General features: G+C 39.6%; 1 protein-coding gene across 2 annotated transcripts in view; it reads left to right on the top strand.

Moving 5' to 3' along the window:
- The window catches only part of CHRM2 (cholinergic receptor muscarinic 2), an 88,163-nt gene extending 61,487 nt beyond the window's left edge, over window positions 1-26,676 (top strand). The window contains exons 2-3 of one of the 2 annotated variants that reach the window (XM_066183836.1): window positions 19,424-20,856; window positions 24,098-26,676. In XM_066183836.1, the coding sequence (XP_066039933.1) occupies window positions 19,463-20,856; window positions 24,098-24,119 (1,416 nt within the window). In that variant the 5' untranslated portion in view covers window positions 19,424-19,462 and the 3' untranslated portion in view covers window positions 24,120-26,676. Of the gene's footprint in view, window positions 1-19,423 lie in introns of both variants that reach the window. The other variant, XM_066183837.1, reaches the window with a different exon arrangement.
- The last annotated feature ends 296 nt before the right edge of the window (window positions 26,677-26,972 follow it).

Here is a 26,972-nt window from a genome sequence, read left to right as displayed (position 1 = left end):
ATAATATATAACAATTGGCAATACTATGTCTTTCCAGAGTAGTTTAATATATAAAAAACTTGATGACAGTAGGAGGTGGTGGGCTTCTTGTTTTGTCCTTGCTATTTTTAGTGAAACTACTGAAAACCTTTCAGGCCCTTGACAAGTTTTTTCATTACATCTGGAGCTGTAATAATAACAATAACTTGCTTATTTATGATTTCATTGAATGTAGGAATGAAATAAGGATTCACTTACCTTCAGCACACAAAGATGAAAGAGAGGGGGAATTATAAGCATGAGTCACTTATCATTTAGTAGTCTCATTTGGGCCAGTTCTACCAAGCTTCCACCAACTTCATGGTATCATTTTAAGGCATTGGTCCAGGTTTTAGCTCAGTTCCACTGCATTTAAATGAATCCTCTTATCTTCCCTTTTTCCTTTTTTTAGACCCTGCTTTCTCCTTTCTCTTTGAGCATTGTTGTAGCTCTCCATTACCAAAAGCCCTGTATGTTTACGTGGAAATGCCTGCCATTAGTGATGTGCCCCAAAATCCCACCACTTCCCAGCAGGCACAGGCTCTGTGTAAAAATGTGCTAAAAACCCCCTTGGTGCTTGTCTGTTTCATTGCCTGTAAACAGACAAGAAAATAAAAAGGTGTAAAAAGCTCCAGGTCTCCTCCATGCCTTGAACTGTGGCAAGCCATGAAGTTATAGACCAGTTCTAGTGTCTTGTCCTGCATGTTGTGCCCAGCATGGCTCTGAGGTGAGCGAGACATCACCTATGCCCTGTAGATCTTTGAGCTCTGAGTTGCAGAATAAACTTGGAGCAGGAAAAAGAGGAAAAAAACAGACAGACAGGAGACTGAAAAGGATAAGTAGACTGCCATAAGCATTAGCACTTCTGGGTGCCAGACATGCCTCTGAGGTCAGAGATGATGTGCTATGACCACAGTTTTCAGGGATGGACACTGATTCCAGAAAAGTTCAATTTAAGTCATTGTTTTTATGCCAAACCCCTGTTCCTTCAAAAGCTCTGTGTTATCATGTTATCATCACTTCAACAACAGTTGATGCCACAACCCGTCTTTTACATTTTTTTTCATACTCAAGTATTTTGAAAAGTATATTTCTGATACTATAATGACAGTCAAAAAACTGAGAATGCTAATCTGTCTGGGTTGTAATTAAAGCTGAATTAATTAGGGGTATCTCTTAACAGAGCATCAGTGAACTGACTACTCTTTAAATGGACTGAATCTCCATAACCTCATCCTCTTCATCAATGGATGAACAACAGAACCTCCACATTAACAGAAATGATAACCCAAAGAGTCTGGCTACCTTCCTACAAGCCTTTGTGTTTGAACTGTGTGTGGCTGGCACACTTGATGCTTCTGTGCTGAGCCTTTACACTGGAAAATGAATCTCAGCTGCATCATCATTGCAGACTTCATTCATGTCAGGGCTATTATGCTCAGAGAGGAAGCAGCTGCTCCTTCAAGACCTGCATGCTTGGGATCAGAGATGGACAGCTGTCACTGTCACTGGTAAAAGCAGTTTGGAGGGGATGGAAAAGACACATAACATGTAATGGAGATGGAAAGGCTTTCTTTTGTGTCATCCTGTTCACTACTATTCCATGCCAGGCCTGCTAAAACAGGCATTTCTCTTCTCTTGCTTACGCACAAGATAACATTTGTTTGGCAGACAGTGCTGAGATTGGGATCTTCTCATGTGATTCATTACAACAGCTATGTGAACTTGTGGTAGAGCAGGTATAGAAATAAGGGTTAAGGGCAAACATGGACCTGATTCACTTGTGCTTAAAGGCACTTTGCTTTGCAACGAGCTGAGATATGCAGCTGAGGAGTTGCTCTTGTGGTGAAATTTTGCCAGCATACAGCTTTGCTGACATTAAACCTTTCTCCAAGAAAATGCTGTAATCAGGGCAGAGCTGTGGGTGTCTGATCTTTACCCCTTCAGCTGTTCTCTATGGACCGTTCCATCCATCCTCGGGGTCTCTTTCAGACTGGCTGCAAAGGCTATCTAGTGGTCAACAACAGGTCAGAGCTGTGGAAATGGGGGCAAGGGGGCTCACTTTCAGATTCCCTGGGTCATCTCAGCTTCAGCTCCTGGGAAGCAGCAGGCATCCCACATTGCAAACTGCAGGCAGGTGGCTCCTCTTGGACAAACTTTGGGGCATTTAATTCTGGTGCAGACCAGATGCTGACTTGTTCTGAGTAAGAAGCCAAGGGCCTGCATTATGCTGGCTCCTTTTTCTCTCCAATGTGCTTTTCTCACAGACTCCTTTCTGCACAATCACACAGGTTGCTCTCTTCATGTCTGACTCCATATTAAACAAAGATATTTGTGTTGCTGCTTTCCTGACCCAGAGTACCTGTAAACTTTATGGCATAGCCTGGAATCACAGAAACATAGAATAACTCATGTGGATACAGTCTCAGGAGGTCTCCACTCCAATTTCATACTCAAACAGGGTAGGTCAGTGTTGAGCTCAGACAAGGTTGCTCAGGGTTTTATCTGTTGTGGCTTGAAAAACTTCCAAGGATGGAGCCTGTACACAAATCTGTGTCCACTGCTTTGCTGGCCTCATAGTGATTTTTTTTTTCCTTTTGTCTTCTTTCTTTCATCCTCCCACTACACACCACTATAAAAATACTGTCTCCATCTTCTTACTAGATTCGCTGTAGGTATTGGCAGGCTGCTACCGGAGCCATCTCTTCTTCAGGCTAAACACTCTCACTGCCCTCAGCCTACCTTCACAGGTGTTGTGCTTCACTTTATCTGGCAGTATATCCTTTGCCATTGTTCTTGGTCTGCTCTCAAACTTTCCAAGATGCATCAGTCACTGGACAAAAGCATTTTTTTGGCTTTTTTTTTTTTTTAATTACAGATCTCTGTATTAGAGATACTTCTGATCTGCTGGACATAGTCATGCCTGGACATACCCTGTTTCATGGCTGATGGGAAATAAGGAGATATCCAAAGCAATTGTCAGGTGGATGAGAGCCACTGCCACTGAAGTGGTTAAACTTAGGAGAATCAGGGCAGAAAGCAATGTGAGCAGAAGGAGGCAACACCTTGTTTATCCCAGTGGTGATTCTTATCCCCAGTCTTGCAGACAGAACCCAGCTGCCCTAGGGAATACTGCATCACTTCAGCCACCCTGTGTGGGTTTGGTGACTGAACTGCAAGAACCAATCTTCTGTCCAACAGTTCTCTAAGAAATTCCCTGTAGTCTCCATTGATTTTCTTTTGAGAGGGAGACATATATATAGCTTTTCTTTTTGCTTTCCTTTTACACAGAGAGAACTTGAATTAGTGGCCTTTGTGTTAAACTGTTAGATGTGGCCACCTGTGGTATTTTGAGGTTATTCACATTTGTAAGTGTTTTTAAATGTTGGGTCTAAGCCAGTCAGAGATTTTACAGCATGGAGAAAATATTCAGTTGCCTGAAAGGTTTTCCATTACCTCACACCACAGGAGTGACATACAGGAGCTACAGAAAAGGCTGAGCCTTGTACTAATGTCTCTACCACAGGAAACATTTTTTGAGGATGTGGGAGGGCAAATGGGGGGGAGTTCAACTTGTTTTGGTGTTATTTATTTGTTCCTTTGTCTTACTCACTTAAGGGACAAGACCTGAGTAAAAATGGTGGTGACTTATGTCTCTTTTATTTTGTTCAGACAAACACTTGCCCATGGCAGTCATAATTTCCTCCCTCTCCTCGTCTTTGTACTATGATGACCTTGTCTTTGTGAAAAGCTGAAGGGAGAAGAGCTGCTGGGATGTCATGGAATGGGATGAGTTGGAGAAAGCCCTGACAGAGTTTTAATTTCCAATTTATAAAGGAAACCTGTTAGCCACATCTCCTCCACAGAATAGTTGACTGAAAAACACGGTATTTTATTCCTCAGTCGTTCTGCTGATTTTCACAATTTTCATAGGACAGTTACTATGCTCTTTTTTATGATGATTCTGCTAGTTTCTGCCATTTACAAAGTCCTTTTATCTGTTAAGGTTCCATGTTATTTTATGAACTTATAAAAGTCATATACACGGAGATCCATTAGGGCATAAACAGGATGGCTGAGCTGCCCCAGGTGCTCAAAAGTAGGGGAGGACTGTCCAGTAAATACACCTGGAAAACCAGCCTGCAAAGCAGAGAATATCTACAGATCCGGAATACCAGAAGCTTGTTAGGTTCCAAACCTGAAACCAACCTTATGCTTTACAGATTTTTTTTTCAAGAGATAAATGCCAATAACATGGCAACAGTCACGGCCCATGATAGTTTTGCATGACCATGTGCTAAGGAGAGAAAAGAGAAATACTGTTCTTCAGAAGAAGGAAATGCTTGATTGGGTACTCTTAATGTTACAAACGGGTACCTGAAGACAGAGTTTTCTCCTAAGTGATGGATGGCAAGGGTGATCCCAGGACAGTTTACAGCAGAGAAGAGCAGAATATGGTTCTGGATGTAATAAAACAATGAACTAGGACTAATCCCCAGACAGCAATCCAGTTTTTTGCCTATTTCGTAGAAAAGTCATGAGCCTACCAAAAGCAACAGAAATTTTGCCATTGGCACACACAGGGCTTTTGACCTATTGATCTTTTTTCAGAGCAATTTACTGTGAGATTTCAGGCTCTGAAATTGGAGTGTGGATGAGTAATGTAGCTTGTACAGCAGAGCCCTGCTCTCAGCACTCTCTGAAGTCAGGCTTCCAGGGCCAATGCTGATGTGTGGAATTTCGCAATTCAATCCATCAGCACTCCCTAATATCCTCCCCATGATTGCTGTTTTCACGAGCAGCCTGATATTTAATTAATTCTAAACCTGCACAAAGGTAGCATGTTTGCAGAGCAGATGAAGAGAATCTAGCACAAGCAAATATTATCTGTGTATTTTTGTCATGAATAGATAGCTCTGTTAGCTACAGAGGGAGCTCAGATTAATTCTGTGAATCTCAAACCCAAACAATATAGACGAGAGACATAAACACCTTGTATGTTCAATGGGTGTGCACTTTCTGACAGAAACACTGGTTATTGTTGATTAGCATATATAATTTTGATTATATTGGATTTGTTTATCTAATGTTCACAGTTCTGTATAAACCTCTTGTGTACACGATGACAAGAAAAAAAAGATAAAGACAGAAATATGCAATGCAGATCAACCATGTTGAGAAATATACTAGTGAAGAATGAAATAGATAGGAAATAACAAAACTAGAATAGAGTATAAATATGTATTCTATATATACACATATGGAGAAAGACAGATTATGCCTTTGAAGGCATTATGACGTTCTGATTTTCTATCTGTTGCAGAAGAGATCCATTTTAAGGAAGAAAGAAAAATGATTACTTGAATTGGGGTTAGCTCTAACTTCTGTGTTTGCTGCAGTAGTTCCTGTCACACTTGATGACATGACACCCTGAATAAAAATAGGAGGACAAAAGGAGAAAAAATTATCGAAGGTGAAGCACTAAACTTGACTTGACATTCCCCATCATTAATAGTACTACCTTTATCATTTTGCTTGTAAGTCTCAAAACAACTCCATGAACTTTCTTTTCAGAGAAAAATCTCAAATGTCTCTTGTCACTTCCTGCATAGAGCCTTCCAAACCCAAAACTTCTGGCTCACTTCTGGCTCACTTATCCAAATTCTCTACATAAACTTTTTTTTTTTTTTATCCTGACCCTAACAAACACAGGTAGAACGAACCATTTCCTGACTACAGAAGTACAATGTTCATCACAAGATTTAGAAAGAGAAGCTAGGAAATATATGATTTTTTCCTCTTTTTACTACATTATCTTTATTCACAGTCAGATACCAGAACAAGCTGCATCACCGTTTACTTGCTCTTAAACATTACTCTGTATTTTCCAGTATTGAAAGAACAGGGAGTGTCACAAGTCATCCGTTGCATGGTCATGACAAATTTGCTAGAATGCCTGAAACACAAATTTCTGTTTGTGTTTGAAGTCCATGTGTATTTACATGAGAGTTGAAGTCATATTGACTCTGCTTAGCACACGACAAATTGCACCAGATTCTCACTACCTGATGTATGGCAACAACCTCCCTTCACCTGTGAAGACCACAGGGCAGCAAGAAGAGATTCTTCCAGAGAAAGTGTAAGAATTCAGCTCTCTCAATCTCTCTGCCATACCTGTATTTGAAAATAGCCATGACCTCTGTTCTTATGTTCAATTATCAACAGATTGTGCAGAGGTATGGGGTCTTTAGTAATTTAGTAAATCACAAGATCCAGCAGGAGTAGATAGAATACCAAATATAATTACATTATTTGTGAATGTCATCTTTTGGATTCTTGATCCTCTTTACAGGGGTAATGCAATGCAAATGTGCTATCACTGAAATGATTTTGGTGGGGTTAAGGAGAAAGCACACTATCCCTTAAATTACAAGGTCTGAGATCTACAAACCTTACAAATAAGGAAGAGAATAAATGCCTATGTCAGTGGCATGGTGGGTTGGATAGCATTTGCTTCAGATGACCAGAATCATTATGAATGGATACAAAACTATGAAAAGGTCTCTGTAAAGAAAAATTACAGTTTTAAATGCCCATTTGCAAAGTAGTACAGATGCCTGTTTGCAAAGTGTACAGAAGCAGATAATGAAATTTAAAGGGCATTTTCCAACCATAACATTAAAAAGATTAAGAGGTTAAACATTAACTGGACTGTAAATCCCTCCACTATGTCTTTCAACAAATTCGTCTCTGCATTTTAATTATTTGGTGTTGTTCAATGCCTCAGATGTTGAATGGGATTGTATTGCATATCACAACAGATCAAGAGCAGAGCAACAAACATATCCAAACTAATTAAAAACATTAAAAAAATTCTAATCCTACTTTAATATAGTTTTATACATACAAAAAAAACCAAACAAATGGAAAAAAAAAACAACAACAAAAAAAAACCTCAAACCAAAAAGACACTTTAGAAATTTCATGAAAGACATTCAGGACTTTATGTATGTGGAGGACATTGATTTTATAGATAACATGTTTGAAGCCTTAAAAAGTATTGAATGCAGAACTGAACCTCATTTACACTAAGAAACAAGAAAATGTCATGTTAGTGATTTGCCTACAGCCTGAAAGGGCACCACCAACCCTCAGAGATTTTTCTGTTTACTCTGACTGGGTCTGCAGCAGGGAGCAGTAGTACTTTAGCATGTGCTACTTGTGAAAGGCCTAAAATGAAAAACTGAGGGTCACTATTTTGGACATCAGTCCAACTTGACCCAAGGAGCCTGCTTAGAGAATGGAAAGTCATTTGCCTACTCTTTGACAAGCCCACTCTAAGATGAAAGCATCTGGACTGGGATCACACAGCTGTTGTCTTCCTCACTGCTAGGTTTTGTTTGGGCTTTTTTGTGGTTTTCGTAAAGAAGGGAAAAATAACCCACTGAGAAGCAGTTATACCAAAACATCTTAAGCCTGTTATATCATGAACAGAAAAGAAGGGGCAAGCGGGCAATCTTTTTCTCTTTTTTTTCTTTTTCCCTTTTTTCCCTGCAAACATTTCCTTTCAGCTGTCCCTTTGAAGTCACAGGCTTACAGCATGAGTGACTGGGAGTGAGGAGCTGTGAAATGCGCCTTTGAGCCTCAGATTTCTCAAAGAGCATCACAAGGCATGTAGGGCTGGGGAACGCGACTTCTGCAAATCAGGCTGGTGTCACTGGGGCTCTGCTAACCCTCAGACTTCCAGAGCTGCAGAGAGCCACACATTTCGGCAGGGGAAAATCACCTCCCATCTTCACTGCACTTTCCCACCCGGGTAATCTCACTTCCACTCTGGGCAGTGACTGTGTTGGTGTGACCAGCTTATGAGGAAATAATTGAGCATACTCATATATTCTGTGCATAATATAATTGTTTATTATATAGGCATAAATTAGGTAATGTTACCAGCTTCTGTTCCCCCTAGTCCTGCTGTTGCTCTGTTATTACTGGATACCTTCTCGTTGTTAAAATGCTGTTGTAAGGTCACCCCTTCAAACTGCCCTTACCATAGGTTGCTCTTGATGCTTCCTAAAAATAATCCCTGCTCAGAGGGGTCTGGTTTACTTCATGGTCTAACACACAGATTGGCAGAACACTCCAGTATTCATGATTAGTTATGTCTCTTGATTCTCCAGTCACAAGTCTTCTGTCCAAAGTCACAAGTCTTTCTCATCCAATTCACATTACTTCTCTTACATAAAGGATATGGCAAAAAGGTACTCTGCCCCACTGATGATTCCTAAAGAGGGGGAAAAATTGTGTCTCATGATTTTGAAAGTCAGTAATGATTTGCCAGTTTCTGACAAACTTCAGAGCAAAGTTGTTGAAGGTTAGCACTATTTCTAAAGGCTGTCTGCTAGAGACAGTGATCAATCTCACCCAATATTTGCTTTCAGTGGGAGGGCAGAGCCATAGTGTGCCATCACAGCATTGCTTCCTACTACACCTCTTAGGAGGTTTATTTGGGACTGAAAGAATCACTTTGGTCTGTCTACAATTTAAAATTATCAGCAAAATGGGAGCTGAGCACTTCCAGCAAAACCAGTATCTGTTAGACCAGAAGATGAGAAAAGCAACACAGTGATAGCCTAAGGAAAAATGATAGCCAGAAGGTGGATGTGAACAGCAGAGAGTTGATGAACATGAGAAGAAGGACCAGAGAGACTGAAGGGGAGCAGGTGTTTCATTACACAGTGAGGAGAAATGAAAAGGGAAGTGGATGAATGAGAAGAGTGATATGGGTCTGTCCCAGACCTATAGGCTGCAGATCAGGTCCTAATGCAAAGCTGCTGCAAGTATCTGAGGGGAAAGTGCAACTTTTGAGGAGGGGAGATGCTGAGGCAACACTTAGTAATACAACCAGGAGCAGGGGGAAAAGAGACACCAAGATGTGACCAGTTCCCAAGGTGTGACCTCACTGTGAGGTCATGGAGAGCTGTGGCTGTTCCACAGCGCTGCCTCTGCCTGTTCAGCTGACACAGAAGGAATGTGATGCGCTGGACACCCCACTCCAGGGGTCCCCCAAGTCCAGTCACGGTTTCTTTTTCCTGTTCACTTTATGTAATTTCTTGACATTGTGTTTTTGAACATTTTACTCATCCCCAGAGATGACAGGCAGAAATACAGAAACCCTTTGACAACTCTCAGCTTTACCTGGAGATAAAAATCAGAAACCCACTTGTTCTTCAGAATCCCACATTTTTTGGGGGCAGACCCTTTGTGGAAATGTTTCCTAATAATCCCAGACTCAAGGTCATGGCTTTCTGCACAACTGAACAAGAAAACAGTGAAAGGAAAAGGAGGAAATAAGTTCCTGTTCCCAACCTACATAATAGTCCACAAAATAACAAAGACAACATACTGGAGTAAAATCATCTCTATACAAATATTAAATACACTGGAATTTCTGATTATGAAAGAAGATTGTAACTTTTTGAAAAAAAAAATTCTATCATCTTCTTTGAAGAAGACGTTATGGAGGCCAAGTCTCAGTGAAGGGCAGTGGATTTCAGGACTTAAATGTTTGAATGACAATTGAGGTGAGATTTCAGAATTCAAGTCCCTTCCGTATTTTCTCAATACTGTTCAAAGTGCAGGGCTTGATGAAATGTTACCATATCTCTCTGTGGGCTGTCATAGGACAATACTGACAGGTACTGAAACTAGGGTCAGTGAGGAATTGAGACTGAAAACAGGCATTAAGGGGTGACAATTTGAAGAGCCCATGTGAATTGTTCTTGCAGAACTGTTTCGCTCGCAGTCATCATTTCTTGCTTTTTTCTAATCAACTTCTTTTCTTTTTTATTCATCCCTCAGTCTTGTTCCTATTTCTCTCTCACATTCACCCCATTTGTTATTTTCTCTTGCCCCACACATCCTTGTAGGTCTTCCTCTAGGTATGTTCTTGTGCTCTTCAAATAGGCTTCTGCTGTGCAGAGGCACGTTGCAATGCAGCAATCACTGCTGAGCGGTTCTGCTGCTGTTGCATGGCACAGTGGGAGGGATTTAATCTCCAACATGACACTTCAGGGACACAGCAGATTGATGGAGGAGATTGTTCCCTAGGTACACTGCTAGATACTATTCCTATCTAGATTTCATTTTGCTTCCCATAAGTTTGCTTTACCATGAAGTCTCAATTTAAAGAGTTGTTATGTAAAGATGGATTTAGGTTCAGAGAAGTGGGCTACTGCAGAAGAATAGGGTAAAGTGAGACCTCAGAAAACAAAATATATTAGTCAATGGTCTTTTTGTCCTTAGATATATTTGCTGTGGAAAGGTGGTCTGAGACATAGAAGCAGAAATAGGAAACTTGCAGACAGTAATGGATAAGTCCGCCAAAGAAAAACAGAGAGTAATGCCCAGCATAATTGTGGAATTTCAGGACTTTAATAAAAAGAGTTTGAGAACCTCAACACCACAAATGAGAGAGGAACTGACTTCATCAGAAAGTCAAGTCAATATATCAACAGTTGTGCTGAAGCTGACATGGTGCTTCTGCCACAATGTGAAGGAGGTTCCCATGTGGTAAAATAGAATGGCACGGTCTCTGAATTTCAAAATCAACCTCTTTCTCTTATTTAATGAAAAACTCATCTTTGACATAGAATGGAATGTGTAAGGGGCATCAAATATACTCATCACCATCATTCTGTGGAAATGTTCTATTACACAGACTTCATTGGTAAAGTAACAAGATGAGTTGGTGAAGTTTGCAGATCTATGCACAGAGTAATGGCCTGCTATTCTTCATCCAATGCTAGTTAATGCCCCTCAGGCTTTTAATTTTTTGGGCTTCAAATAATCCAATTTATCCCTTCTTAAACCCTACATTTCAAATGTTCCCATTGTTTTATTTTGGTCAATATTCAAGAGTGGTCTAAATCTGATGTGAACAGACTTAACAATGTCTCTTTAAATACGAAAATGTGCAGAGGAATTTAGTCTACCTGGCCCAGTGATGATGAATATAATTTTTGCAGAAGGTACAAGGTCAGAGACAAGTTCCTCAGTTTCCTGTTATTGAGTTAAGCTTGCTAAACATTACATTATTTTTTAACAGAGGCTACTCCTAAAGGCATGATGAATTAATGCAAAGCTAAGGTATTTTACCTTGCTAAGAGTAGCTGCAGCATGTTAGGACCAGTATCTGGACCCATTCATCAGAGCCAATTTAGACACAGATTTATTAAACCTGTAATTGAGTCAAAACACAATTAGTCTGTAGCTATAATCTATGTAATTAAAGTTGGTGGCAGTCATGTAGCGAAGCACAGCACAGTCAGAGACTTGGGGAACCTATCCTAATACAGTAGCTATGAAAAACTGCTAAATAAATGTCTCCTTTCTTTGGCAAGGACTAAGTAATCTTTGAGGTTCTCTGTTCACAAAAGGGGAGATGATCATGCAGCCTCACAGTAAACAATCCTGGTTGTGATCAACATATTTATAGTTAGCTGTAGCAAACACTTCATTTGAGATTTTTAAATGTTTTTATAAGTATTTTGTTAGGCATTGCCTCTCCATCTTTCACAAACATTTCTCAGACTGCAGAATGAGCTTGGAAATATAGATTCTGGTTTGGAAATTTAGACATCAATGCTTTCTGGTGAGGTAAGAACCTAATTAAGTCCCTTCAGTATTTCATTATCACTGCTTCAAATGCAGTCTACAGCAATACAGGCATAAAAAAGATTTAGCTGCCCTCTCAGAAACAAGTTTGAACTTCAATATTTGCTTAAATACTTGCAAAGAATTTGAGCCATTCCCTGTTATATCTGAGTCAGCATTCCTCTCTGTGCTTCTAATCTACATCTTAGGTAAGCTGTTAGGTAAAATGGAAGATTGTAAAAATCCCCAGAATTTATGGACAGAGAAGAACAGTCTCAATTTTCGAACTCTTGAGAATTTCAAGTAAGACTGACCATGATGGTGTTTAAAAGAATTTTAAAAGCATTTGCTGAGTAAAGAAATAAGGTACTTTCCAAAGCAGATTTGAGGATTATCTGATAGATCTTAATGAGTGAATAAGAAAATCCCATGCAAAAGCCAGGTACTTACACCATTTACAACCTAGGGAAAAGGAAAGATTTTCTTTATCTTTAGTAAAAGTCTCTTTGGGGTCTCATATGTTAATATTCCCGTCAGAAGCCCTACTGTGTTTCTGTCTGAAGAACAGAGTGAGAGTCTCCATGGGTTTATTCATGATCCCAAAAGGACTTCTAGACTTGGAGGGATTTGCAGACTTTCACTGAAATATCACAGGATGTTTTCTGGACTCACTGGCAGGTTGAAGGGGTTAATCCATGGTTGGTTCCTTGAGAGACCCTCCCCTCACTGTATTGCAGTTCTCTGGGTTTTTTTCATGACCAATATTCCTACAGCCTCTTGCAAAAAAAAATATATATAGTATAAGCCTGGAAAGACTAGAAAGACTGAGGTTCGGGTTTCAATTTTTATTATTTTGTTTTGTCTAGGGAGATTGGTTGGTTGGTGGTTTGGTTTGGGGGTGATTTTTTTTAGGTCTGCTTGTATATTTTTTGAAAGAGACATTCCTCTTATGTATTAGTTTTGTGTAAGAATAAATTCTAAATTGGTTTCAGTCAGCCTTCTGATCCCTCTCCTCTTTCACCAGCTTCACCACTTGGCACTCAGGGACTTTGAGTAGCTCTCATAAGGTTTTTGTATTTAACAGCATGGGTGTGATAGGTGATCTGAGGATAATGAAGTACTGTGCCTCCAATTTGTGCTGGGCTGCAGAGAGACTACTTAACTCTCATCACACTATTCCTTCAGAAAATATAACCTTGAACCTAATGATATTCCATTCAATCTGAAGAGAAACTTAAATAACTCTTCTGCTGAGGCAAACTTTCTCATGGCTGAGGATAGGCATAATTTTAGTCTGAGTTCTAGCATGACTTTTTAAAGTAAAGTACTTGAAGAAGACAGCTATAGTCAGACAAAATTTGTTTGGTTGATGGGTGTGAGGAACTTCAGTCAACTTCCAACAACAGTGGTGCAGCACAAGGCGGAAAGGAGAAGTGACTTAGTGAAATCTGTTGCTCTGATGTCGCTTTTCTATCTCTTCTATAACCTCTACCAGTAGAAATAAGTATGGGTGCACTGATGAAATGTGTGTCTGTGATATGAGCTAGTCCCTAGATTTTATCTTTTGATGACATCATCCACTCTTCCAACCCATTTCTGGCCTTCTGAGAAACAACACTTTGAGCTGGGTCATGCCCAAGTCGATGACTAAATGATGGTGCTTGCAGTGAATAAACTCAGGCCTAAGCACGTGTTTCTGTGCACTGGCTGCCCAGTTTAACTGGATCACAGAATACTCTGATTTGGTAGGACCCTCAAGGATCACCAAGTCCAGCTCTTTAGTGAAAGGCCCATCCAGGGATTGAAACCACAACCATGGTGTTTTTAGAGCCATGCTCTGACTGATTGAGCTTATCCCAGGTCTACCTCTTCATCCAGACTGCTTGCTCCAGGAATTTTTAACAGTAATGGTTTCAGGTTTTCATCAAATTACATCTCTGATTATTTATTATAATAAAATTTAAATTACAATAAAATGTGGGTCTCCTCTGCCTGAGAGGTAAGTAACTTTTAAAAATATTTTTAAGTCATTCTACTGCTGGAAAAGACTGTTTTATGTGGCAGGTGCTTATCTGTGCCTCTAGATGGAGATCCTATCCATTTAACTCAGCCCTCTAGAGAAAGCTGTGGGATGATTCAATTTGTTCTTTCATACTACAAAGACTAAATTTTTCTTTTTTCTCTGATTTCTGGATTACAGATTCATTTTGATCTTAGCAAACAGATATATTTCACAGCTTACCTGCTCTTCTCTTCTAGCTTTCAACAGCAAGAGCATCCTTAACTATTTACTTTGTCAGAAATGTAATGTTGAAACTCTCTGCTTTACAATTGCCATTCTGAAAATTCCTACTGTGTAAGCACCTCTGACAAGCTGAGGTGCACAGGGTTGCAGGTGGGACTCAGAATAATGATATGGACCATTGTATTCAGTCACTTTTGTCACATGGATAAATCTCATGGTTCCACAACGACAAAGAGGAAAACCTTCCACAACTTCACCAAGAGAATTGGTTATTTTCTCACAAGTTTTGGACCAAGGCTTTTTATTATAATCCTAGCAAGAATAAGGAGATATGTGAGTGAAAGTAGTCCAGGAGGTAGAAATTCCTTTTCATGGATCAAAACCAGTTAGATTGAACCATGCCTATTAAGCATGTTTTTCAGGTTCGCCTAATGCAGTAGTATGCAGAGTTTAGCTTGTAATGGTATCAGCTGCCCAAAGACAGAATGCAAATTCTCTCTTGATTACACAGGTCCTGAAGAACAAAAACATATCTGCAGCCAAATCTATACTGACAGAAATGTGCGGGCCTTAGTATCAATGGGTGACTATCATAACAATAGTAACAGTAATAAGAGTACCAATATATTAGAAATACTTTGTTATCCAAAGGAATAACTACCTTTCCTGTTTGAGGAAAAACTACCTTTTCGGGTTTCCTTGTTTATTTCCTGAAAGTAGAGAAGTTATTGTTTGTTTGGGGTTCTTTTTTTACTGTCCTGTCTATACTTCTATTTGTGTGATATTTAATACCAACAAGTTGGGCTCATGACATTATATTTACTTCTATATAGTTTTTTCTATATTTCCTTCTATACAGCTTAAGACTGTAAGAGCAGCAGTGTGCAAGATGTAGTTTACAGCTTCACAAATCCTCAGACCCTAACGTGCCCTGAGGCAGCAGTTTTGGTGCCAGCATTGACACCTACTCATGTACAGTCTCCTGCTGCTTTGGGGGGAATATTTTCATTTCTGCCTTGTTTCAATTGTTGTTTATGGCATATTTTCATTTCTGCCTTGTTTCAATTGTTGTTTATGGCACAATGTTGGTTTGCACTGACTGTAGCACTTAGGAAAGATGTTTCCAGTTTCAAAAGGATTGCAGAAGATAACCTGCGTGGTGAAGATTTTAGTCTTCACGTGTTTGGGTATTTTCTGAAATGTATTTTTACCAAAAGCCCAGACTATATCTATATTCTCTCCTAAAGTCTGCAATAAATTCTGGCTATCAGACCTAGGATATTTATCATAGATTAAGGTATTTGTTTCTCTCTTTTTCTTTTCACACTGGGAGTTTAAAATGGTACCAGGAAGAAATTTAGAATCAAAATCAATTCAGCTCAGGATAAAAATCAGTTCAGGAAAAAAACATTCTATTATTGCTACAGCAAACATCGAATCCATTTTACATAGATTTGGACTGAGGAGGAACTAGATAAAAAAAAAAAAAAAAAGAAAATTAAGGAAGTATATTTCCTTCTGGTTGAGACTTAAATGCTTATATGTTCACTCAGAATGGCAGTGCACCTGCATTCTTGGGTAATACTGTTTTAATCACAGATATAACTTTCAGATGCTGATCATTTGTTGCCTCTTTCATGTTTTGATCTTTATATGGTTTCACAGAATTCAAAGAAGACATTAAATACTTACCAAATTTAACTTGTCAATACGCACAATACAGAAGAAGAGTTTGTCTAACGAACTTTGAAAGGCATGATGTATCAGCCATTTTTTCAATATACCAAACATTTCTATAGTCTGTTTTGTGACAGATGTTGGAGACGTATTTGAAATTTAAAATTACAGTGTTTGCTACAAAATTTGCCTGCACCAAGTGGATGTGTTCCTGTCAGGGTAAGTGGAAAGCACAACTCAGCAGGGTGCAATGCTTAAGTATGCCCCAGTTCTGCCTTAAACTGTTGCCCAGTAAATAGAAGGGAATGATTTTCAATATCATGAGCTCTTTAGAGGGAGGAACTACTGCACTTGGAACATTCCCCAAGTACATATCAAATATCAAATAATGAATTATTTTATATGTGGGTTTCTTGGCTTTGGACATTTTCTGTGCAGTGATTATGGTGCTTCCACTCCAAAAAGTCATATATATTATGAAGTATATTTCAGAAAAATATCTTGATTGCTTTTCAGGTCACCAGAGACATTCCTTGCCTTTTCTGGGTATTCTCTGTTTAGCAAGAATGCAGTTAGTATAGAAGGATAAATTATGATAGCCCATGGGAGTCAGTGCCATATTGTGCAACTCACACAAATACCCATGGGCTTGCAGAGGAGAACTCTGTTTGTTCAAGAAGAAGGTCTGGTATTTCTCACACAGGAGGTCATATTACCTTAAAATGCCTCTGCCCCGTTGGTCTGCCTGATGAATAACATCTGCTCCCATAACAACTGCCTCTGCTGCAGGAGAGATGGGCTCTGTGGCAAGACAAAAACAAAAGTAGTCCACAGGCAGTCCTGTACCAAGGCAGCAAGCAGGCACGATGAGAAACAGAACCCTCTCTGTGCACCTGATTCCAGCCCTACTGCAGCCAACAGGAAGGAGCCCAGAAGATTGCAGGGGCTCTCGGGTTAGGAAGTGTGCACACCCCTGCCTCTGTGTGTGTAATTTCAGTACTCTGAGCAGTGACAGGATGTGTCAGTGGAAATCAGATGTGTCTCTCCAGCCTTTAACCCTCTCATGAACATACACAGCAAAATTTGCTTCACTTTACAAGCGCACCAATGCAGGCAAAGGGAAGTTTTTACTGGAGCTGGCAACAGCAGATGTTTCCCCATACCTCAAAAGGCTGTAGCTGCTCATGTAATTTGCAGTCCAGAGCTACCAGTCTTATTAAGGGCTGGAAAGTTTTGTGCAAAAAGAGACCACTGGGAAAGGGACTTCTTGCTTTGCTTCCATTCATATTAACACAATGACATCCAATTCCTAGCAGGTAAGATTAGCTTTCATCCATCTCCTTGCATCCCACAGATTCCCATAAAATCCGGGGAATTGTCACTGAATTACCAGTATTTGCAGTGAAAGTTGGTAAAAATTTCACCTGAAAAGATTCAGAAATAAAGTTAGCATGGACTTGGTTTCACAAGTTTCAAGTTTTTTAAATTGATTTTGTTCTTCCTTATAACAAAGCAGAATTTTTTTCGTCTCTGATCCTCTGAAATCTCACTCATTTCCATTTTGCTCCCCCACTCACTTTCTGTCACCAGAGGTAGCTGCAGAGCCCTGGATCACAAACTCTCTTCAGCTGATTTTTTTTAATCAATACATATCTATGCATGATTTTGTCTCTTCATTAAAAATGTATTCTGTTAAGCATGTTCATAAACAACTCTGCTTGGGAGAAATTCTTAGCTTGTCCAAAAAATTGATGTCTTACACATCTAACTGGATAACCAGCTGCTCATCTGTGAAGCTTTGGGAGAAAAATAGACTGATTGCTGAAATGACAGTCCCATATATTAAAGGTGTTCCGTTGATGTTTTTGCACAGAGTAGAAATTCTACTACGTTCCATTCAGCCTATTCTTACTGTATGAAGCTAACATTTAACTAAAGCATTCCTCTTCCTCATTTTGTTATCTTGATCCCAAGGATTTTAGTGATGTACCTCTAAATAGATAGCAAGAAAAAAAATGTCTGTCAAGCCTTATGTTCCTCTATTTATTCATGTATTCACTTCAACATGGAATTGGCAAACATATTTTAGCTGTTTTTGACAGCAAAGGCAAATGCATGAGCCTCACCCTCTGCCAGTTGTATTTCTTTAAGTAAAAATTGCAAGATTACAAAGTTGCCTCAGACAGAAAACCTTTTACCCTGGTTTAGCATTTTGACTTTTCCATGGAGACAGACTTGCTTGTTTTTCTGAGGGGTCAAGAAGGGGTTTTGCTGCTGTGCTGACATTTTGCATCATCTTCTTTCTTTTGCATCTGGAATAAAATGAAAAAAAAGAAAAAGCACAGTTCTGAGATGACAGTAAAAATGCATTGCTCCTTTGAAGTGACGTGGGCTGCATCTGTGTGTGCATCAGCAGGTTAGTCAGAGGGACTAGAGGAGAATTCTCAAATCCCTGGTGTACAGATGAGCCACACATAGATAATTTTTTTGTCTTCCTTTGATTGCACCACCAGGTTTAGAGACTCTTTCTTAAAGAAGTGGTGCCTTACGTGTGGGGGGCAAAAAGCAGAATATTGTAATTAGAAAAAAACCCCAACTTCCCTGTCACATCTGGCCTTCATGCTTCAATAATCCCTTGAGCGTAGCTCATAAATAATGAGCACTCAGAGATGGGCTGTACAATTCCAGTGCATTTTATTGACTTCCAGGAGATGCACAAAAGGATAGAAAATATCCTGAAGGCAAAAGCATGCACTGTTTTCTTAGTCTTCTATCAAATGTGTATCACTAGCAATTTAATCACTATTTATTGAGCACTGCCAGTAGGGTATATGGGGCACAAAAATAATTGCTATGTGTAAACAGAACTGATTTTTATCTGTTTCTTTATTTAGCATTACTCTGCTATTCATTTCAGACCTTTTGTTGTAGCTTAATGTGATACAGATTAAAAATATTGTGATTTCAAAAATAATGGGAAAAGTGAAATCAATCAAGCATCAAAAGATATTATCATGTTAAAAAAAAAAACAACAACTGAACAGACAACAATGCCTTATCCAGATACAAATACTCAAAAGTAAGTACAAAATAACTTTAATCTTATTGAAATTGGAAAAAAATAGCAATAAAATATGTATGCATCTAACTAGATAACCAAATGCTCAACTGAAGTGAGTTTACTAACTCTGTTAACTTCAACAGACCCACCCTCTTTTGTTTAGTGACAGACTAATAAGTTTGATGCAGTGTCAAAATCTTTGTATGTTTTGCCTAAAAAATGAACTGCAGGGGAAGAAAACTGGGGTGAGACATGATAAAAACCCATTCCATAAACCTCATAGAAGCATGCCCAGGTGAAAAATAAAAGAAAGACAGAGATCTCCTTCCCATGATCTGCCTCTCAGTAGATTACAGCTTCACTTTGGTTTATAAGAATGTTACACCCTCCAGTCTGGACTTTTTATTTGGAATAGGGTTTGAAATGAACTATTTTGTTAGCAAGGAAGAAAACAATATGCAGATTCTGTTCCAGAATATTCAAGTCAATATTAGTTTCAAAAACAACAAAGAGAAAAATGAATCTGAGGACTTAAAAATGAAGTTTTGGGTCCAAATGTGTGCCTTTCCCACATATTTAGAGATAGCCCATTATTCTGTTATTCCTAAACTGTACACTGTAAGGTGTTTCCTTTAGCCAAAACTGATTGTTTTTTTCCTGGATACATCTTCTAGCTTTACACTTTTGCCAATCAGTTTTTGGGATCCATTCCTTAAAGGCAAAGGGACTAACTTCCCGATGGTATCTGTTTTCTTCTCTTTCCTCTGCAGGCTTAAGTTGTAACTGAGTACCTTGTTGTCAGAAGCGAAATGAATAATTCAACGTACATAAACTCTTCCACTGAAAATGTGATGGCCTTGGAGAGCCGCTATAAAACTGTTGAGGTGGTGTTCATTGTCCTGGTGGCAGGCTCTCTCAGTCTAGTCACCATAATTGGGAACATCCTGGTCATGGTGTCAATCAAAGTCAACAGGCACCTCCAGACTGTCAACAATTATTTCCTGTTCAGCTTGGCCTGCGCTGACTTGATCATCGGCATCTTTTCCATGAACCTATACACCCTCTACACTGTCATAGGCTACTGGCCCTTGGGGCCTGTGGTGTGTGACCTCTGGTTGGCTCTTGACTACGTGGTCAGCAATGCCTCTGTAATGAACCTGCTCATTATCAGCTTTGACAGGTACTTTTGTGTCACCAAGCCTCTGACGTACCCCGTGAAGCGGACCACGAAGATGGCCGGCATGATGATCGCAGCTGCCTGGGTGCTGTCCTTCATCCTCTGGGCCCCCGCAATTCTCTTCTGGCAGTTCATTGTTGGAGGAAGGACTGTCCCAGATGGGGATTGCTACATCCAGTTTTTTTCCAACCCTGCTGTCACTTTTGGTACTGCCATTGCAGCCTTCTATTTGCCTGTTATTATCATGACTGTCCTTTACTGGCAAATCTCTCGAGCCAGTAAGAGTCGGATAAAGAAAGGAAAAAAGGAAGCAGCCCAAAACCAAGAAACAGTTTCCCCCAGCCTTGTCCAAGGTAAAATAGTGAAACCAAACAACAACAATATCCCAACCAGAGGAGATGGGTTGGAGCACAGCAAAATTCAGAATGGAAAAGCCAGCGAAGAGACTCTGACCAATAACTGTGTTCAAGGGGAGAAGGAGAGCTCCAACGACTCCACCTCCATCAGTGTGGTTGCTTCCAACTTGAAAGAGGATGAAGCTACCAAAGATGCCAGACAGGCTTCCGCCTCCCAAGACCATGTCAAAGCAGAGAACTCCAAGTTGACCTGCATCAGGATTGTCACCAAGTCCCAAAAGGGGGACTGCTGTGCCCCTACCAACACTACCGTGGAGATCGTAGGCACGAATGGGGAGGAGAAGCAGAACAGCGTAGCCCGGAAAATTGTCAAGATGACAAAGCAGCCAGCCAAAAAGAAACCGCCCCCTTCCAGAGAGAAAAAAGTGACAAGGACGATTTTGGCCATCCTCCTGGCCTTCATCATCACCTGGACCCCATACAATGTGATGGTGCTCATCAACAGCTTCTGCACATCCTGCATCCCTACCACTGTATGGACCTTAGGTTACTGGCTCTGTTACATCAACAGCACCATCAACCCCGCCTGCTACGCGCTCTGCAATGCCACTTTCAAGAAGACCTTTAAGCACCTTCTTGTGTGTCATTACAAGAATATAGGAGCTACAAGGTAAAAAAAAAATAATGAAAATAATTCTGGAAAGGGTGAAGAAGTTCCAAATTAAATTTAAAAAAACCCTCAATGCTATAGCACTTTATGCTATTCTATGGAATGTGCAATCCAGGATGTTAGTGGAAATACTGATAAGGGGCATCAGCTATACCCCTGAAGACTACACTTTAAAACATTTTTTTAATAAATTAAAATAAATCTTTAGGACCCAGGGATGTTTGAGAAATTATTCAAGTATGTGGACTGGAGGCACAGTTCCTTACTTTCTGAGAGTATTCTGCAGAAGGGCTTTAAAATCTATGATTTTTGGTCATGCTGTGTAAAATACTTGTTCTTTCATTCTCTTTCTCTTGTATTTTCCTGTGTGTGTTTATTACATCTTCATCAAGGTTAAAAAAAAAAAAAAAAAAAAAAAAAAAAAAAAAACCCCAAATTTTAATAATAACTGTGTGGAAAACTCATAGGAGTTTGGAAGATCATTGCATAATCCAAATCAATCATGGCAGAAATTTTCTAAAGCTCAAAGTTGTCTAAAGCTGTTTTGCCACGTTCATTTAAGAAGCTTAACGTTAGGTAAATCATGATAAAAGTTTTTTTATGCTGTTTATGACACCACCATTTCCAAAACCACATCAGTTCTGAAAGTGTACTTATGCACATGTAATCATTGTATATCGTTCCAAGTCTGCTGCTTGCCCCCTCCTAGGGGCTTTTGTTCTGTGGCTACTTCATCACGACAAGATCGAAGCGAAAAGACATGGTCTCGTCCAGATTGCTACATGCCAAGATTCTTCAGCATCCATGTAAACCAAAGCTTTTGAGATGATTTTGTTCACTTTGTTCATCACATAACATCGACCTGTGGATTTGTCTTTTACCTCTGTCAGCCTTTTCTCCCTTTCTGTACCTTACTTGTCCAGGGCATGACTGAATATCAAAAGAAGCTGTAAATTTAAAGGTCTCATTCAATCAGCCACCATGGTGGCCAAACTGAGGGTCTCAGCTGAAGAACAGAAACAAGATTATTACTAGAAAAATGAAAGGCTACATCCATTTAAAGTTGGATGTACAGATGAAGAAGTATGTTGAGGTTTCACAGAATGAATAGTTAATATTAGATGACCATGCTCTTGACCTGTCAAACGATGATTCTATGATTAATTTATTGAGGAAAAGAATAAGATAGACGGACATACCCACCTGGATCAAGCTCTGTAAGCCCTTAGTGTGAAACGGGGGTCATTTCTCAGTGAATCCTGGACAAGATATTTGCTTTCTGGAAAAGATATCGGTCACATTGCCTTGTACTACCTGAGAGCCATATTTTTACTGTAAGCCAAGGGGTTACACTAATAAAAAGGCAGAGAGGAAAACTGTGATTATAGAAAACCAGATACTGAAACATTCTGGATGGGAGTCTGGCAAGGGTTAAGTTCAAATATTTTTTGCTACTCTGTACTAGGTGAAATTTAGATAATTTCTGCCTGACAAAGAATTCAGTATTCCAGTATTTGATATTTATTGTAACAAAACTAAACATTTTGTGGACAGGTCAAAGGGTATCAGATTACTGAAAACAGAGATTGTCAGTGAGTTATGCATATTTTATTGACCTCCTTCTTAGTACCTCTAACTTCCAGGCCCTAACAAAGGCACATTTATATATTTTGTTACCTAAAAAAAGCATAGACAGTGTCCTGAGGGTCTCTTTTCTGGAGTGAAAGCCACCCACCAAACAGGACACCAATTCATTCTGTTATTTCATGCTACAACTTTAGAGTATTCCAAAACGCACCTCAAAATAGCAGCCTCTGAGATTACAGAGAAATTAATCTTGCAGAATTAAGTTTTATATTTGACAAGCTTATTGGAACACAGTGTCAAAGCACTTTGGTATCATGACAGTTTTCATGTTTTGTAGTACGAGTTCTCAGCAGAAAGTTAAAATGAGGAGGATTAAACTGCAGTAAATTAAGGCCACGTTAAACTCCAGATTAACGCATCTTAATATGAAGTCATTGAATTTATATCCCTAGTGATTTCATCCTAATATAACTGTCTCTGTACAGTCAAAGATCTAATTTTGCAACCCTCACTTGCCTTGAGTCGTGTCTACTATCACTGTTGTCATCTTCCTCCTTGTAAGGAAGAATATCTCAATTACTAAGCTTGCCAAACAGCACTGCTTGCCTTTTAAAACTTCATTCACTAGGTTAATCTTGACAGGCCAAAGGAAGGACTTACACATTCCTAGGTTGTTCATTCTCTTGCAGTGCCAAAAAAATCCAGATAAAATCCCAAGATAGAACAAAATATGTTCAGTTTCTAAATCTGACTTCTTTAGAAAAGTTTCATAATGGAAACACACCTGCTTCTTTCTTTAAGAAAGTGCTACTGGTATCAATAGTACAGGTACTCAAATTGGGAAATAATGGTTTGTATAGCCATACTTAATCTTTTAACTGGTTTTCTAGCAGGTGTGCAAATCTCACATTTATTCTCACATTTGAAATTATCTCTTGTTCATAATGAATTAATATAACAGCTAAGGACGTTCCTATAGGTTAAGAAGTGTGACAGATAGACTGCAATTATATTCCTTCATCATGTGATATGATGACACTCAAAATACTACAGGAAGAAAAGTATTTTGGGGCCAACATTCATGAAAAACACAAGCAAAGGAAAAATACCAGTTTGAAGTTTTCTAGCACTTTTCCCTAGCATCACCTTCGCCTTTGATCTTAAAAGACAAAGTGCTTTGATTTGTGTTATAGTACAGTCAAAAGGCTTGCAGGACACTCAGTCCTCTGTGTTTCCGCCCTGTAACAGTCTCATGGTATATTTACGTTTGCAGACAATCAAAAAGTGCAAAAATACATGACATAGTACACCTATGTATGGATCCACAGGCATGCAAACACACAACCCTACATGGTTTATATACATGAAAAATAACCAGCTAATATTCAAGATATTGCATAGAATCCTGTCTGCCTTGTGTACCTTGCCAGCTGCTGGGAGGTGCAGAGCCAACACTTATTGCACTGTCTAGCCCCTCCTGAAGGCAGAGAAGAGGCAGAATGTGCCCTCAGATATTGAGAATCTCTTGGGTCTTCAGCTGGTTGTGGCTCAGTAAGACAAAAATTGATAATGGTTCAGAACCGCAAAATAATTTGTCTTGAATAACCTTTGAGCTTTCATGTCTTTCCTTTGTGTCCCTAACCACGTTCACCAGGTTTCGCTTCCCTTCTGAGTGATAGTCCTGCAGGATCTAGATGTCAGTCTTGAAGAGCAGCTCTTCCTCGGTAACTTCAGTTTCTCTGGCTGTCACCTGCACCCTCTGGTCCCCAAGGCCCCAGGTGGCCCTGCTGCTGGAGTTGCCTCATCTTCACCTTGGGCTTGGCCAGAGGGTCCCACTGGCACATCCACACCATGTGCTGCCCTGGCCACTTCTGTTTCACATAGAAATCAACACACTGTGCAGGTGACTCATGAGAAGAAAAAGAAAAAGAAAAAAAAATCACAAAAACTATAACCAACAATAAAAAATGCAGCTAGAACTTCTTGCCCCCTCCTTTTCTTCCTCTTTCATTATTTCCAGAAAGAGGCAGCCCATGGGGAGTGATTTGTCTTGTCATGGAACAGACCTACTTTCATGCTCCAGGAAGACAACAGCAAATTGGAGATGCATCAATCCAGCAGACAACTTTTCTGAGTATTAAAGATGTCTGTGGTCAAAGAAAAAGGAATAAAGGATGAAAGAAAAGGAAAAGGAAAAGGAGAAAAGGAAAAGGGGAAGAAAGGAAGAAAGCTGAAGCAATATTTAAAACCTGTTTTCCAGTGACAATAAAATCTAAGAAAAACTTGTCAGCCTTCTTTCTCTTTGAGATTTTCATTTGATTTATCAGGAATCATAGGATCTATTCATAGATAGCAAAGTATTTGAATGTTGACGGATGAAAGATACTCCAAAGACAACAAACGCATCTATGTAGGTCAGATTGGTTTTTCGTTCCTTCTTTCATAGTTTTTTCGCTGTACAAAAGCTCATGGGGATGGGAGTGCTCAAGTGGACCCTAGAGATATGTTGTTCGGCATCCACAAAGCATGAAGGAGACAAAAGCAAGTGCTAAATCTATCAGCCCTCTGTTTTATACTCTTCTAGTGGATAAAAATATATTGACAAGAAGAGGTGCCTTCAAGAAGTGTGGCTGTGGTGAGAACAGCCCAAACATCACTGAAGAAAGCCTTGAAGGGGTGCAGCAGCTTCTGGCCTCCCATCCAGAGATAGGAATAGAAGGGCAGAGACTTTTTTTTATTTTATTTTATCTCCTTATGGATTTGAATGTGTCCATCTGTCTGTGGGACTTGCTATCAAACTCACTGTCCCCTTCCCCAGTTCTGACTGATTTTGATCTCTGTTGTTCATTCCTGAGACATTCCTATGGAGGAGTGAGTGTTGCCTCGGGACACAGCTCCCAGTTTCTCCTGAGGTGCTGGGGTGGCACATTTTGAATTTTTCGCCTCTGCTGATACCTCTGCTCTCCTTGCCACTTCCGTGTTCCAAAATTAATCATGGGGCCTAGCAGGATTGAATAGGTAAAGCATCCTGACACCCAACCTGCTGCAAACAGACATGAATGCAGCTTGGGGCCAGGGGAGGGAGTGGAGAAGAGCGATGCTGATGGTTTTTCTCCTTCCCCTTAAAATACTTCATAAATTTTTTTTTTTTTTTGACAAATTGTGGTGGGTTTAGGGGTGAGAATCCAAAGTTTTACAAAAGAAAGGGCAGGAAAACAAACTCTGGTCCTGTGGATGGGAGGTACTCGCTACAGTGGGTTTGGAGTTTAATAGTCCCAGATGACAACAGTGCAATTGGTAGAAATTGAGGGGCTTAAAAGTTAGCTTTTGTTTCACTACAGACACTTAAATGGGTATAATTTCTATACAATTGCTTTTTCAGTTATTTTATGTCATGAAATACTCTAGATTTTTAAGGAATTTTTATTTTTTAAAATTTATAGAAAATCTTGTCTTGAAGGAACCTCAAAGATAGTATTTAATTTGCTTTGGCCTCTCTTCTCTGCCTGTTCTTCCACAGTTTAACCAAGAAAACCTTCCTCCTTCCTCACTTTAACGAGTGTCACCTGTGTTAACAGCTACAGGCTTGTAGTTTCACTTTCCTTTCAGCCACTGTGAATGCTGGTATTTAACCTCTTTAACCCCACCCAAAAACTGCCCTCCCTAGCACACAACATCCTCCTCCACTGAAGCCCATGCTATTGTGTGGAGTGGCAATTTCCATAAATCCCTTCTGCATGGGTTTTAAATTGGAAGTAAAACAAACCCCCACATGAAACAAAGCCAAATCAGTTCTTTTGTTCCCCAGTTTTGTTATCTCTGTGTTAGGCACAACGGTGGATAATGTCTAAGAGTGGATGTGCCTGTAGTGGAATATCATGCTGCCACATCCACGGATTAATTTTCTGCTCTGTGCAACAGAAAGGCAGCCCTGCCTTCCCTTGAATCCCCTTTCATTCATGAGCTTACTAGGAGAGTATTCACCGAGAGTCCAAACCTAAGAATGTAATTATAGCAAGGCTGAGTTGAACATGAATCATTCACCACAACCAATGCAATTATTTCTCCTATATTTTTACTTCCCTTCTTTTGCAATGGCCTCTTTTGCTATATTGTGAAGCTAGTGAGTTACATGAGCATATCAGTCCTCCCAGGCCTCACATGTCAGGGTACTGGCTAGATTTGTTAAACACATTTCATTCCAGTAATAACCAAATAAAAGAAAATAAAGTCTGGTGTCTTTTTGCCTCCCGAACTTCTGCATACCTGAAAAGTGCCATTCAGTAACTGTTATTTTTCATCTTTCCACTGTGAGGTGGCTTTTTGTTTGGGGCTTGTTTGGGGTTTGTTTAGGGGTATTTTTGGGGTTTGGGGCTTTTTTTTGTTTGGTTGTTTTGGGGGTTTTTTTGGTTTTGTTTTTTGTGGGGGGTTTTTGTGGGTTTTTTTGGTTTTTTTTGTTTTTTTTTTAAATTTTACTTGCCAAGAAGCACACAGAAACCACTTTCTGAGGCATGTCCCAAAGTGCTCTC

Source organism: Chamaea fasciata, unplaced genomic scaffold, assembly GCF_029207755.1.
Source record: "Chamaea fasciata isolate MVZ Bird 193981 ecotype frontalis unplaced genomic scaffold, bChaFas1.0.hap1 SCAF_5, whole genome shotgun sequence".
NCBI lineage: Eukaryota > Metazoa > Chordata > Aves > Passeriformes > Sylviidae > Chamaea > Chamaea fasciata.
The sequence above is the reverse complement of the archived record's forward strand: the minus strand, read 5'-3'. Positions and strand labels throughout refer to the sequence as shown.